A 13,197-nucleotide genomic window follows, 5' to 3' on the forward strand; every position below is an offset into this window, starting at 1 on the left:
ACTATACCTACTTACAATGGTAAGCTGTAACTCATAAGATAACTTAAATATATATATATATATATATATATATATATATATATATACACACAAAACATATGCACCATGCAAATGTAGAGAAACAACTGTTGTGTGTTTTGGGTTTTATTTGATACTGCTGATCCTCCAGTCAACTTCTATTAGACAACAACCCAGCCCTCCCCCTTTCTTTCTTTCCCTCCCCCCCCCCCCCTCCCTTCCTTCCTTCCTTCCTTCCTTCCTTCCTTGGGATGACCTATCCTTCCAATCCAGACAATCAATTTCTTGATTTAATTAAATTCTCCCAATTGTTATGTGGATCAAGGAAAGCTTGCCGGATGATAGACAGAGGCTGGCCATTCATGTCAAACTAACTCCAATGAGACAGCTGCTGTATTTACAAGCCACATGATACAAAAATAAGGTTTTTGTTAAAAAAGACATTCACATCCAAAATGATGAAAATGTCTTTTTTTTCGTGTTTATTTACTTAATATTTATATATATTTTTTTACAAAATAAAAAACATTATGAAACAAAAAAAGCTAACAAGTCTGTGAGGATTTGAGAAGGGGGGGGGGGTGGAGCCATTGAACAAACAAGGACTACAGTACTTGTGTTTTTATATATATATGTACAAGACAAGTTTATCCATTTAAATTCTTCTTTTTTTTCTTTTTCTTTTTTAAAACGCACAGTACAAAAAGAAAAAATCACTGACAAAAAACCCATAGTACATCTGTCCATCAGTAACCATGGTTACAGCTGCTGACTTCCTAATAACAATATTGAGGGACAGGAGGGGGTGCAGGGGTGTGTGTGTGTTGTGTGGGGGGAGGGGGAAGGGGAGGGGGAGGTTGGGGGCTTAGAAAAAGAACCTAACTTTAACACCAGGGGAGGCTAACGGGTGCATATTGGTCTCTTGTACAACGCCATGTCTGTTGTATGTTGCAGAATAACTGACAAATCTACAAAGGTTTACAAACTTTTAGTCGAGGAGAAACGCTATTATACAACATAGGATGACTGAGGGAAATGATTTTACACGGTACGAATGTGAGGAGTCTGTACCTCCCTCAGGATCCTGTGTGTGGGGGTATGGAGAGGACCAGTACACACCCAGAGCCCCCCAGTGTATACACACATGCGCGCACACACACCAAACATACAAACAAAAAAACACTCCCCACATAGTCCACGCCAGTGCGCTCGCTTATATCTCTTTATATATATCTATATTTGGTAAAAAATAAACTTCACACCTCCTCTGCCAATTTAGAGAACCCTCTCATGAAACTAAAATGTTATAAAAACGCAATGCGAAACAGAGGAACGTTAATCTGTGTTAGGGGATGGGATGGGGAGGGGGTACATGTTGACCAAGTGTAAAGGGGGATGCGGGGAGGTGAGAAATACAAAACCAGCCTGTCCCACAAACTTCAGATTTATCTTCGCCCCTCCCCATCAGTAAAAAAAGGGAACAAAAAAAAGAATGAACAATTGAACAATTCAAAACAAAAATAACCAACCAAAACGAAAAAACATTCTTTCTTTTAGAAAACAGCTCTATGTTACATACAACAGAGAGAAGGGGGGGGATGAACACAATACCAAACACTCAATATTCACCTCTTAACAGTCTGTTACTAGAACCATCCTACTATAACTCCGCCCCCCTCTCTTGTAAGACTTCTACCCTACCCACCTCGTCACATTACAGTGCCTGTTCTCTCCACACAGCGCCACCTGTTGCAGGGGGGGGGGGGTGCTGCTGCAAGTGTGGTGGGCAGAGAGTCAGTGGGGGAGGGGGGGGGTTCTGTAGGGGAGGGGGGGTTACATGGAGACAACTTGTGGGGTGGGGGGGGTAGGAAGCCCATCCCCCCCCACCATCTGCCAGACTTTGGGACATGGGGGGCGGGGGGGTGTTAGTTAGCTCCCCAGTTGTAGCTGTTATAAGCAGACTTATTGATCTGGGACTTCTGCTGAAGGGAGGCGTTCTGGCTGCGCTGTCCTGCTCCACTCTGTCAGGGGAGATCAGAGGGAAACACAGGTGAGATGGCAACTCAGCTCAAGGTTCAAACCTCCAAAAACTGTGTACATACACAGGTTATACAGTGGGGGAAATAAGTATTGAACACATCAACATTTTGTCCAGTAAATGTGTTTCCAATGAGCCTATTCAAGTGAAATTTGCACCAGACTTTGGTATTAACTCAAACAATCCAGACAAGAAATCTAAAACCTTAAAGTCCAAATGTAAATAACATTATGTAAACTGTAGGATTTGCATGAACAAGGTGATAGCCAAAGATGGAAATACTTCAAATTGACATCGCCATCTCCATTGCTGTTAACCCACTGATGTCGCGGGTGGTAAAGTAGGGATGGACGGTTTCCAATTTTTGAAACCAAGAAAAACACATCACACTTGCTAGTCAAGCCAAACTATTGCAATGCATGGATTGGGTGAGTAATCCATTCCCCACTGCTACCTAGTTAACTAGAACACTACTTTACATTGTTACCTAGTTAACTAGAACACTACTTAACATTGTTACCTAGTTAACTACAACACTACTTTACATTGTTACTTAGTTAACTAGAACACTACTTTACATTGTTAGCAGGCTCACAAAACAAGCTGTGTTAGTTGACTAGCGAAGTGTCATTCATTTTCAACAACGCTTAGCTAAAATGTAATAAAACCGATAAATATTTAATAACATTAATTTCCCGATATCTGGCCGATAATTATCGGCGCCGATAATATCGTGCATCCCTAATATATATATATATATATATACACATACATAACATATTCTACACTCAAACATTAGGCTACATATTAAACAGAAACACACATTCAACTTAAATGATGCAGTAGGAGAGAGGGAGGAGGCACCTGGTTGCAGCAGTGAATCACTGGGCTCTTTAAAGCAGACAAATAAACATGTTTTATGCCACTTTTAACTAAATAATAAAGTGAAACCTTACTTTAAACATGGTATGAAAAAATTGGCTACATTATCAGAAGTTGTCAAGCTGCCTTTTTCGTGCCTCCCGTCAACACACCAGGGTGATGTCGCGGCAAATGTGTGGCCATGCTCGTACGACTTTCTCGTTGCACAACGCTTAAACACCGTAACTTATTTATCGACCACACTTCCAATGACACTGTCCGTCATTGTTAGAATTGACAGAGAAGCCAAAGTGCTCCCATACATGGGATTTAAATGACGAGGGAGGCATCGAGTTCTTCTCTGTCGCCAACATTAGCAGAACTCGCCATGATACACTTGGGCTGCGTTCGTAAATTTGCTCTGAGAGCGCCGGAGAGCACACTGGGTCCGACGTCATAAAGGGACCAAGTAATTTGATTGGACAAGAGGCGTTCCATGAATGCTGATCAGATTCCAGAGCGAATTTACGAACGCAGCCTTGTTGTTCTGGATTTTTTTTCCCATTATCAACCTATCATTGCGCTTTAGAGTAAAACAAAGCACGCAACTGTCGCGTCTATCTTTTCATGGCAACTCTACATTGTGATTTACAAGGGATATTAACTAATATTAACTAATATTATTACTTGGTTACATTTTGCAATTGATCCGCGGTACACATAAGTGCCAAACCGTGGGGGGCGATCCGTTACACCCCTAATATTAATGGATGGAACAGGGCTTGCGTATTCACTGCTGTTTGGCTGATTGATTACTGGTTGAGTTGGTTTTGGAGTGCTGGCATTATCCTGGTTGGGCAGACTCCCGGGCTGTGTTGTCTAGATGCTGTCAAATAAGGAATCTCTGCTTTGTCTCTTTGAAGTTGCCGCTGCGCTGCTGATGTGAATATGATGTTCGCTGGTTGAATTTCCTTTCGGTCTATGGATGCGTCTTAAATGCACAAAGAATGTATCGATCGCATTCGCATTCCAGCGACCACTCACTTATTTGTGAAACTATGAAGTAGCCTAATTGTGTTGCGACTGTGCTTCCAGGGATTTCGACATATGAATGTATTGTAGTAGTATAGTATAGGGCTCCATTATTTGAAATTGCTCAACAATGTTCAACAACGTCATTTTGAATCCCGGTTAACCGAAAAACCGTGGTTATTTTCGTTAACGATTTCTCGGTTTCAAAGATTGGAAACCGTCCATCCCTAACACACACACACACACACACACACACACTACCTGGCCATCCTGCTGCAGGTGGTGGTGGAGGATTTGGGAGTGCGGCTGCTGGTGCGGAGCCAGGATGTGCATGAAGGGGGCCGGGGCGTAGCCGGCGGCGGCGGGGGGGTTGATGGGACCACCACTGGCCAGGGCAGAGGGCAGGCTGAAGGAGGCCGTGGGCGTACCGGCGTGGAAGCCCTGCTTCTCAAACGACTGCTGTGAAGGGACCCAGGAAGGAGAGGGGGGGAAGGAGCGGAGAGTTAGAAACACGCCGTCTTCCCATGGCGTCCAGTGTTACTCATTGTAGCGTCTTTTGAGTAATGAGAAAAGCACTTCACAAAATAAATGTATCTTATTAGGTTAGATATATCTCCAAATGAACATATCTTCAAAAAAAGAAAAAACAACCTCTTTCAAATTCACCGATGACCACAAACTTGCTGTTCAAGTCATCCTAAAAACAACCCTTCTGTCATTAGAAAAAGCAGAGCTTTAATACACAACAGGGCTGTCTTCTAGAACATTCTGAGCTCACGCGTTTGGGACCGTAGCACTCTCACCTGCGTCTTTGTGTAAACAGACCCTGAAATGTCCGGTACCCCTGTGTTGCTTGACGTCACAGAGACTCCTGCGGAGGAAACAGAGGTGGGGCAGGTTTACTTCACGAGGTCTACCAGGCAAACCCCTGCGAGAGACGCAAGGAGACCCCAATGTGAACCCGGATCCTGGCCACAGATCCGAGTCAGATCCACAGGTTGATCCAATGAGACGGGAGAGAGAGAGAGCTAGGCAGGGCGTTCTAGAACCTAGAAGACGGTCCCACTAAGAGTTCTAGTTCTGAACTATGTTTAAGGCGCCAACGGATGTGGGGAAGAGAGAGAGAGAGAGAGCGCGATGAGAGGGGGATAAGAAAGGAGGAGAGGAACAGAAAGTAGAGGGGGAAAAAAATAAACTAAAAACGGTGCAGCAGCTTATCACCTGCAGTCGGGCCAACACTGTGACGGAGGTGTGGACTGTATCTGTTGGCGACTGCCATGACGACCCTTCAGCGCGCACACACACACTGCCCCCCAGGGCTACTCATCAACTCTGAGACCAACCAGCCCCTCCATGATGACCCCGGCCCTGCAAGAGCCCCAAGAGCTCAGCCCTAACAAGACCCATCAGCTCAGCCTAACAAGACCCATCAGCTCAGCCTAACAAGACCCATCAGCTCAGCCTAACAAGAACCATCAGCTCAGCCTAACACCCATCAGAAACCTAGAAACGCCTCAGTGCCATTGACACTGGCTGAGGAGATTTGATTGGCTGAGGAGATTTGATCCCCGTGACAACCGTCGGTGTGAGCAGTGATGAGTAGTCCTGGGGGGGAGGAGGAAATGATGTCATATGGCAAGATGGTAGCCAGTCATATGAGAGAGAGAGAGAGGCAGACACACAGAGAGAGGAGGAGGAGGAGGGGCAGGCTGCGGGAGACTGCACAGTAGGGGGGGGGCAAGGGTTGTTGGGAAGTTCCTCTCAGGCGCAGTAAGCAGCGATGAGGGAGAGGGGAGGGGGGTATGAAGGATGGAGGGATTAGGTGGTGACTGAGGAGGAGGAGGAGGAAGAGGAGGGAGCGGGTTTGTTGGCGCGTGGCGGCACTCACCGACTCCGGGCCCGGTGACGGAGCTGGCCAACTTGTTTTGCGCGGAAGCGGCGGCGTTAGAGGCGGGGGTCACGGCAGGGCCGTATCCACCTTTACAGAACTCCACCCCGCTCCCCTGAGCCACGCCCACATCCTCATAGCCTGCAACAGTCAGACAACACAGCCGCAGCCCACAGCATTAGACACACCAGGCGGGGGGGGGAGAGGCAAGCAGGGGGTGAGGAGGTGTGTGGGGAAGGGGGGGGGGGGGGGGGGGTGTTGGAGGCAGTAAGCGGCGGATGGTGCAGGTTTTGCGCAGATAACTGGGTGGGTGGGGGGGGTGGAGGGTGGCTGAAAAAAAAAAGAGAAGAGAATAGAAGGCTGGGAAGGTGAAATAAGAGAATAGACAGACAGACACGCAGGGAGAAAGAAAGATAAAGAAAGAAAGAAGGGACCCCCTCCAAAAGAGAGGGATGAGGATGATGGACTGATAAGAGGAATGGAGAGATGGATTGATGGAGCGATGAGGACCCTCAGGGCAGAGGGAGACTAGCAGGACCTCTGTGGTGTAGAAAGGGGGCGGAGCCAGAACATCAACTCCACTGGCTGAATGAGGAGAAGCAATGGTGGACAGCAACATAAGCCCCCTCCCCCCCCCTCCTCCCTATCCACTCAGTCAGAAGCACAAAGGAAACACCACTCCCCGTTCAGAACCGAGTCCAGAGAGTTCCAGAAACAAACGCTCCAACTCTTTCCATGTTCCTCTGGACCCACGTGAGTCACAGCAGCAACTCCCCAATTTCCTGGGGGGGGGCAGCACTCTCAACAGAAGACACATTTGAGGATTTAATGGCGTATCGGAAGACACAGTGGCGAGTTTCAGCGTCAAGCCTTCGTCAGCAGAGTTGACAAGACCCCCCCCACGCCCCCCGGTCAACATCGCACATTGCATAGGCCCTGTCGAAACATTTTGAACAACAATGAGCGAAAGGGTCAGAGTGACCCCTAACCAGCTTCATTAGGGGATGAGGCTACCTAGGGTCAGGGTGACCCCTAACCAGCTTCATCATCTAGGGGATGAGGCTACCTAGGGTCAGGGTGACCCCTACCCAGCTTTCCATAGCTGACGGTATTCACCCAGTGTTAAAAATGGAAGTGGCATGTCAGCGTGTGTGTGTCAAGCTTGTCTTTTGACATGTGCTCACCTGCGCCCTCCTACCTTCTGTTCTCAAACCTGGAGCAGGTCCTCTCTGGGACAGTCAGCACCACCCTTTGTTGTTGTTCAGATTTGTATTTAAAATGGATGGTGGTCAACTATATATATATATATATATGTCCTCTTCATATATATATATATATATATATATATATATCCTCTTCATATATATATATATATATATATATATGTGTGTGTTTTTTTATATAAAAGATTGAAGGGACTAAAGGCCAATGCACACGGCAGAGAGGTGTGTGGTCAGTTCTGTGGTGTGTAGTAAAATGCTAATCTAATCTAAGCGACCTAGGACCTAGGGATAGTCCCAAAGGTCAAACCCTCACTCATGAGAAGGTGACAGGCTTTGGGGGGGGGGGCGTAAGAGTAACCGTGGAGGGGGGGGGGCGTAACAGTAACCGTGGAGGAGCCCCAACCCAAACCCGCCGGGGGGGCGCAGGGAACTTATTTTTAACATAATTTCAGTTACAACGTGTATTTGTATTTTCTTTTTCTCTGTAAAGCTTAATGACTGTATTGTGTATCTGCGTATGAAAATCTGTGCAAGTCGAACCAACAGCTGTCAACATGACAGGTGAATTCACCATATACTGCATGTTAAAAATCGATTGTTAGCAACACGACTCCTCGCCTCTGTCATGGCAAATACTGTCCGGGTGGCCAAAATGTGTCCGCCTTGCGTCATCAGGTCTTTCGAACGCCCTTGCTATGCAGACGCTAGCATTCTGGACAGATTTATTGCAAAGTAGCTAGTGTTTTAGAATGTACTGAAACTACCTAGCTAGCTAGCTACCTAACTACCTACCTAGCTAACTACCTAACTAACTAGATTTGTCCGGGCTGCCAGAATGTGTCCGGGTGACTAGCATTCAGGACATTCCTGAGTAAACTCTGCTCGCTGCGATGTGCCCGAGTCGCCTGGCACACAATCTGGAAATGAATCTGTGGTGCAGTTTACTAATCTGTGGTGGAGTTTACTCAGGAATGTCTGGAATCTGTGGTGCAGTTTACTCAGGAATGTCTGGAATCTGTGGTGGAGTTTACTCAGGAATGTCTGGAATCTGTGGTGGAGTTTACTCAGGAATGTCTGGAATGTGTCCAGAATGCTAGCGTAGGCATAGCGAGGGTGTTGGAAAAGACCTGACGTCATTTTGGCCGCCAGGACGGTATTTGCCGTGACACCTCCGCTTGTCCGTCCTCTCCTCAGGGGAGGAGCCTAGAGGGGAGGGGAGGAGCCTAGACCTCCTCCTCCGATGCCTTGACTAGTAGGGAGGCGCAGGGAGGTTAACCGTTAAGAAAAGGCTAACGTGTGTAACTGTCCTCTGAACAAACACAGAGTACCGTGACCAGTGTGTGTGTGTGTGTGTGTGTGTGTGTGTGTTTAGCATGGTCTTACCAGTGTGTGTGTGTGTGTGTGTGTGTTTAGCATGGTCTTACCAGTGTGTGTGTGTGTTTAGCATGGTCTTACCAGTGTTGTATCCGTGGGAACCGTAGCCGCTCGCCTGCTGGAAGGGAGTGCCCGAGGTGTTGACGCCGACGTTTAGGCCGTGCTGCTTCGACGAGGTAGGAGCCACCTGGAAACACACACACACACCTTTAAGAATGATTTAGACTTGGCTGACAACCCACACGTTAGTACACTCACATTCTCTTTCTCTGCCCCTCTCTCTCTAAACAGTGTATACACACACACACACACACACACACGGCGTGTCCTCACCGGGAACATGGCGGGGCCGTACTGGAAGGTGTTGGGGAGGCCTGGCACGCCCGTGTAGTAGGGCAGGCTGGTGTAGCTGTAGCCGGGGGGCAGCGCGGGGTTGAGGAAGGGCTGCTGGGTGGTGTGGTGGCTCTGGCTCTGGTTCTGCTGGGTCTGGGCCAGCGTGGTAGCCGGCGCCGGGGACGACGCTTCGCCCCGCCCAAACTTGGATAAGTCGCCTGGTTGGCGGGGGGGGGAGTGAGAGAGAAAGAAAGAGAGAGAGACAGCGTAAGTGGGGGAGGGGGATGACGACAATACAAAATCGCCATACCTGGGATCAAACAACACCAGTTAGAGAGGTATATCTTGGTGGTAGAGGGGATGAGAGGTCTATCTTGGTGGTAGAGGGGGTTAGAGAGGTCTATCTTGGTGGTAGAGGAGGTTAGAGGGGTCTATCTTGGTGGTAGAGGGGGTTAGAGAGGTCTATCTTGGTGGTAGAGGAGGTTAGAGAGGTCTATCTTGGTGGTAGAGGAGGTTAGAGAGGTATATCTTGGTGGTAGAGGAGGTTAGAGAGGTCTATCTTGGTGGTAGAGGAGGAGGTTAGAGAGGGTCTTACCAAAGTAGGGGGTGTTGGGGGTTAAAAAGTCTTTACCAGAGAAGGGGGTTAGAGAGTCTTTACCAAGGTAGGGGGTATTGGGGGTTAGAGGGTCGTACCAGAGTAGGGGTTGTTGGTCAGGCTGCCATCTCTGCCCGTCAGTGCGGTGGTGGGCGTGGCGAAGGGGATGCTGTAGTAATCCTGAGGAGGAGGGACACACGCTCCATCAGCCCTCTTACTGAGGCCAGACGTCATCTAACGTTAACCCCACCATCTAACGTTAACCCCGTCATCTAACGTTAACCCTAACCCCGTCATCTAACGTTAACCCCGGCATCTAACGTTAACCCCGTCATCTAACGTTAACCCCGTCATCTAACGTTAACCCCGTCATCTAACGTTAACCCCGTCATCTAACGTTAACCCCGTCATCTAACGTTAACCCCGTCATCTAACGTTAACCCAGAACTGAACTCACCAGTGGTATCCTGGTCTGCAGCATCTGAAGGTCCTCATAGCCGTACATCTGGGGCTGAGAGAGAGACAGAGAGAGAGACAGAGAGAGAGAGAGACAGAGAGAGAGAGACAGAGAGACAGAGACAGAGACACACACACACACACACACACGAGTGAGACATGAGCGGCCCACTCTGATGGTAAGCATGATTTCCATGCCATAGATGCTTTCTAGCTCAATTAGAACAGAGTGTGGAGCAGCACTGTCTGAAGAAGCTGACCAGGTGGACAGAGAGGGGAGTCAGACTCAGCTGACTAGGGGAGGAGGGGGAGAGCGTGAGGAGGACTTACAGGGTAGGCGTGCAGTAGGAGAGAGCGTGAGGAGACTTACAGGGTAGGCGTGCAGTAGTCCGGGGGCCATGATGTAGGGGTTGGGCAGCAGCGGGGGCACTCCAGGGGGCAGGTTAGGAGGTGCTTTCCCTGGGAGGAGCAGAGCTACGTCAGTACAAACGCTCACATGTGGACGACACTACCGTGAGGTTAGAACCAAGCTAGACTCATCAAACATATGGGCATAATATAGTATACATATTATCCATATATAAGTCTTACACATATTACACACACACACACACACACACACACACACTAAAGACAAAGATCAAAACACGACTAACATCTCCTCACCACATCTCTGCTTTTCATGTCGTCGTCCACACCGACACACCTCCTTTCACCCCTCCCCCCCCCCCCCCACCTCCCATTCCTCATGTGTTAACAACCCCCCCCCCGCACAACACCCCCATTCAACCCGACCCCCACCCAGTGTTGCCAGGTGGGATTGTTTTCCCAGCCTAAAAAAAAAGCCCAGTGTGATAATAAATAGCCCAATGGACCTATCGCTAAGCCACGCCCCAAAATAGAAATTGTCCAATCATCTTTTCAGTGAAAAGCTTCTAGACGAAATATACTTCTTCTATTACTTACTTGTAAATCCAAAATTTGAACTCCCCGCCATTGTAAGTGGTGGAATGTCATTCAGTCACGGTGGGTCAGTCAGTCACTGTCAGTGTTCAGAATGTGAGCGAGCGTTGTCTGTTTGCCCGAGTTTTCAAAGGGGGCGTGGCTTAGCGATAGGTCTATTGGGCGGGAATACGCCCCAACACTGCCGCCCCCACCCCATCCGCCCTTCCCCCCCTTCTGACCTGAGGAGCCTGCGGAGCTGCGGGAGGAGGACATGGCGGAGGCGGAGGGGACCATGGAGGGCACGCCCATGTTCAGGCCCATGGCCGCCAGGTGGCTGCTGACCGCGCCCAGGCCCCCCGAGGAGGGGGCCGACACCAGGGACACCGTGGAGAGGGGGGTGCCCACCAGGGACACCTGCTGCTGCTGCACCGAGGAGGAGGAGGAGCAGGAGGGGGGGGCGGAGGAGGAAGAGGAGGAGGCCACAGCAGAGGCCACGGAGGGGAAGGAGGAGGAGAGCAGGCTGGAGTCCATGCTGTCCATGCTGGGATGCTGGAGGGGGGGGAGGAGGGAGGGAGGGAGGGAGGGAAGGTAGGGAGGGGGGAAAGGGAGGGAGAGGGGGGGGTAACGGTAAGAGAGATTAGAAGAGAAGTCTCTCATGCAAACGTTATCACAGGAAATGCAATCAGATAACACACACACACACACAGTGAGCTCACCATCAGACTGGCGCTGGATGTGCGCACTGAGGACTGGGCCAGACTGTTCTGCTGCGCTGAATGGGAAGAACTGGGGGGGGGGGGGGACGACAACCAATCACATTCAGGAACAAACAACCCCAGGTCTTAAAATTCCCTCTCTCCACTAGGGCTGCACGATTAATCGATTTTAAATCGAAATCGCGATTTGAAATGATGCGATTAGCTAATCGCAAAGCCTGCGATTTGCCTGCGATTTTTTTTTTTTTTTTTTAATTTTTTTTTTAAATTTTTTTTTTTAAACCTTTATTTTACCAGGAAGTCACATTGAGATTAAAACCTCTTTTGGAAATTTGATCAGCACTCATGGAATGCCTCTTGTCCAATCAAATTACTTGGTCTCTTTATGACTTTGAACCCGGCGCTCTCAGAGCGAATTTACGAACGCAGGCATAGGTTGTGTCACGACAGTCAGTCCAATTATTATGAGACTTTGGGCTAACGTAACGGAGACAATTAGACACCACATGGCTTACTGGACGTATGATAAACGTTAGTATGTTATAATTGCGACAGGTAAGTGTACAATTTCACTATACTAACTGTACCAGCCAAGTGCATGTCGGTGCTGTTAGTCCAGCCTTAAACTTAGCTTAGCTAACTTGTAGTCTTCGAGACGGTAGCTTAGCTTAGCTACTCATGCTAACCCGGCGTTAAAGTACAGACACAGAGTTGACAGTCTCAGCAACCTGCGGGTTGGTGTTTATATAGTATAGCAGGCTTATGGATACATGGAAGTTAACTGTTCTGTTGTCAAACATGAATGTGTCCTGTATGCATAACCTCATACCATTCGTTCATACCAGCCGGCTTTAAAGACGCAGAGGTTAGCCTAGCCTAGCCTTGGGCTGAAGTATGTCACAGATTCCTAAGTCAAGGTGACGTGTGTCTGTGCTCCATAGTCAGAGACCACCATTCTATCATTCATCAGTTCGACTGTTGACCGAGTCATCTAGATGTGGTCCTTTCAGTTATAGTCACAGTGTATCCCCAAATGATCATTTTAATAGCTGGATCATCTTAGAAAGTAGCCACCTGTCTAGATGAGATGAGGTTATCATATATACAATTCATATCTTTTAAGTTCTCATCCTTGCATTAGAATTAGAGCAGTTAATAGTTTGATGGTATCATGTGGTAATGCTCTCTGAAAATAGGTGATAGACAGATTCATCCAATCACCTGCCAAGTATTTTTTGAAAGTACCTGCCCTTTTCCAAACAGCTTCCAATTAAGCTTTCCTAGATGGTTGTGTGAAACAAACCACCTGAGTCAGGTTAGTAATGCTCCATCACATGTTTTAATCTGAAGCTTGATTTTAAAGCAACCCAACTTTAAAGCAACCCAATGTAAGTTTAGTTCTTTCACTCGTAGCTCGGGCTGTGGGGGTGCTAGAGGAGGGAGCCTCTAAGTCCCCTGAAGACGTACAAACAAACTGCACGTTGATACGACCTTCCTAGCCGGAGATATGGCCACACTTTACAAAAACTCCCCCTTTTTTTTTTTTTTTTTTTTTTTTTTTGCTATTTAAAAAAATAATAATCGCAAATTAATCGCAATCGCGATATCTGTCCAAATAATCGCAATTCGATTTTTTCCCCAAATCGTGCAGCCCTACTCTCCACCCCTCCTTTAACCTGACACACCCCTCCACCCCACCCCCCCTTTAACCTGACACC

At 48.1% G+C, this 13,197-nt stretch overlaps 1 protein-coding gene across 2 annotated transcripts in view; it reads right to left on the reverse strand.

Annotated features, from left to right (window-relative positions):
• Nucleotides 1–581: 581 nt before the first annotated feature.
• The window catches only part of ubap2l (ubiquitin associated protein 2-like), a 38,340-nt gene continuing 25,724 nt past the window's right edge, over nucleotides 582–13,197 (reverse strand). Inside the window, exons 20-29 of one of the 2 annotated variants that reach the window (XM_080525745.1) lie at nucleotides 11,480–11,549; nucleotides 11,003–11,312; nucleotides 10,189–10,277; nucleotides 9,820–9,873; nucleotides 9,461–9,542; nucleotides 8,768–8,985; nucleotides 8,516–8,621; nucleotides 4,753–4,820; nucleotides 4,211–4,405; nucleotides 582–2,039 (exon numbers count right to left, since the gene is read on the reverse strand). In XM_080525745.1, coding sequence (XP_080381871.1) covers nucleotides 1,944–2,039; nucleotides 4,211–4,405; nucleotides 4,753–4,820; nucleotides 8,516–8,621; nucleotides 8,768–8,985; nucleotides 9,461–9,542; nucleotides 9,820–9,873; nucleotides 10,189–10,277; nucleotides 11,003–11,312; nucleotides 11,480–11,549 — 1,288 coding nt within the window. In that variant the 3' untranslated portion in view covers nucleotides 582–1,943. Of the gene's footprint in view, nucleotides 2,040–4,210; nucleotides 4,409–4,752; nucleotides 4,821–8,515; nucleotides 8,622–8,767; nucleotides 8,986–9,460; nucleotides 9,543–9,819; nucleotides 9,874–10,188; nucleotides 10,278–11,002; nucleotides 11,313–11,479; nucleotides 11,550–13,197 lie in introns of both variants that reach the window. The other variant, XM_080525744.1, reaches the window with a different exon arrangement.

This window comes from Nansenia antarctica, assembly GCF_963989245.1.
Source record: "Nansenia antarctica genome assembly, chromosome: 3".
Lineage (NCBI taxonomy): Eukaryota > Metazoa > Chordata > Actinopteri > Argentiniformes > Microstomatidae > Nansenia > Nansenia antarctica.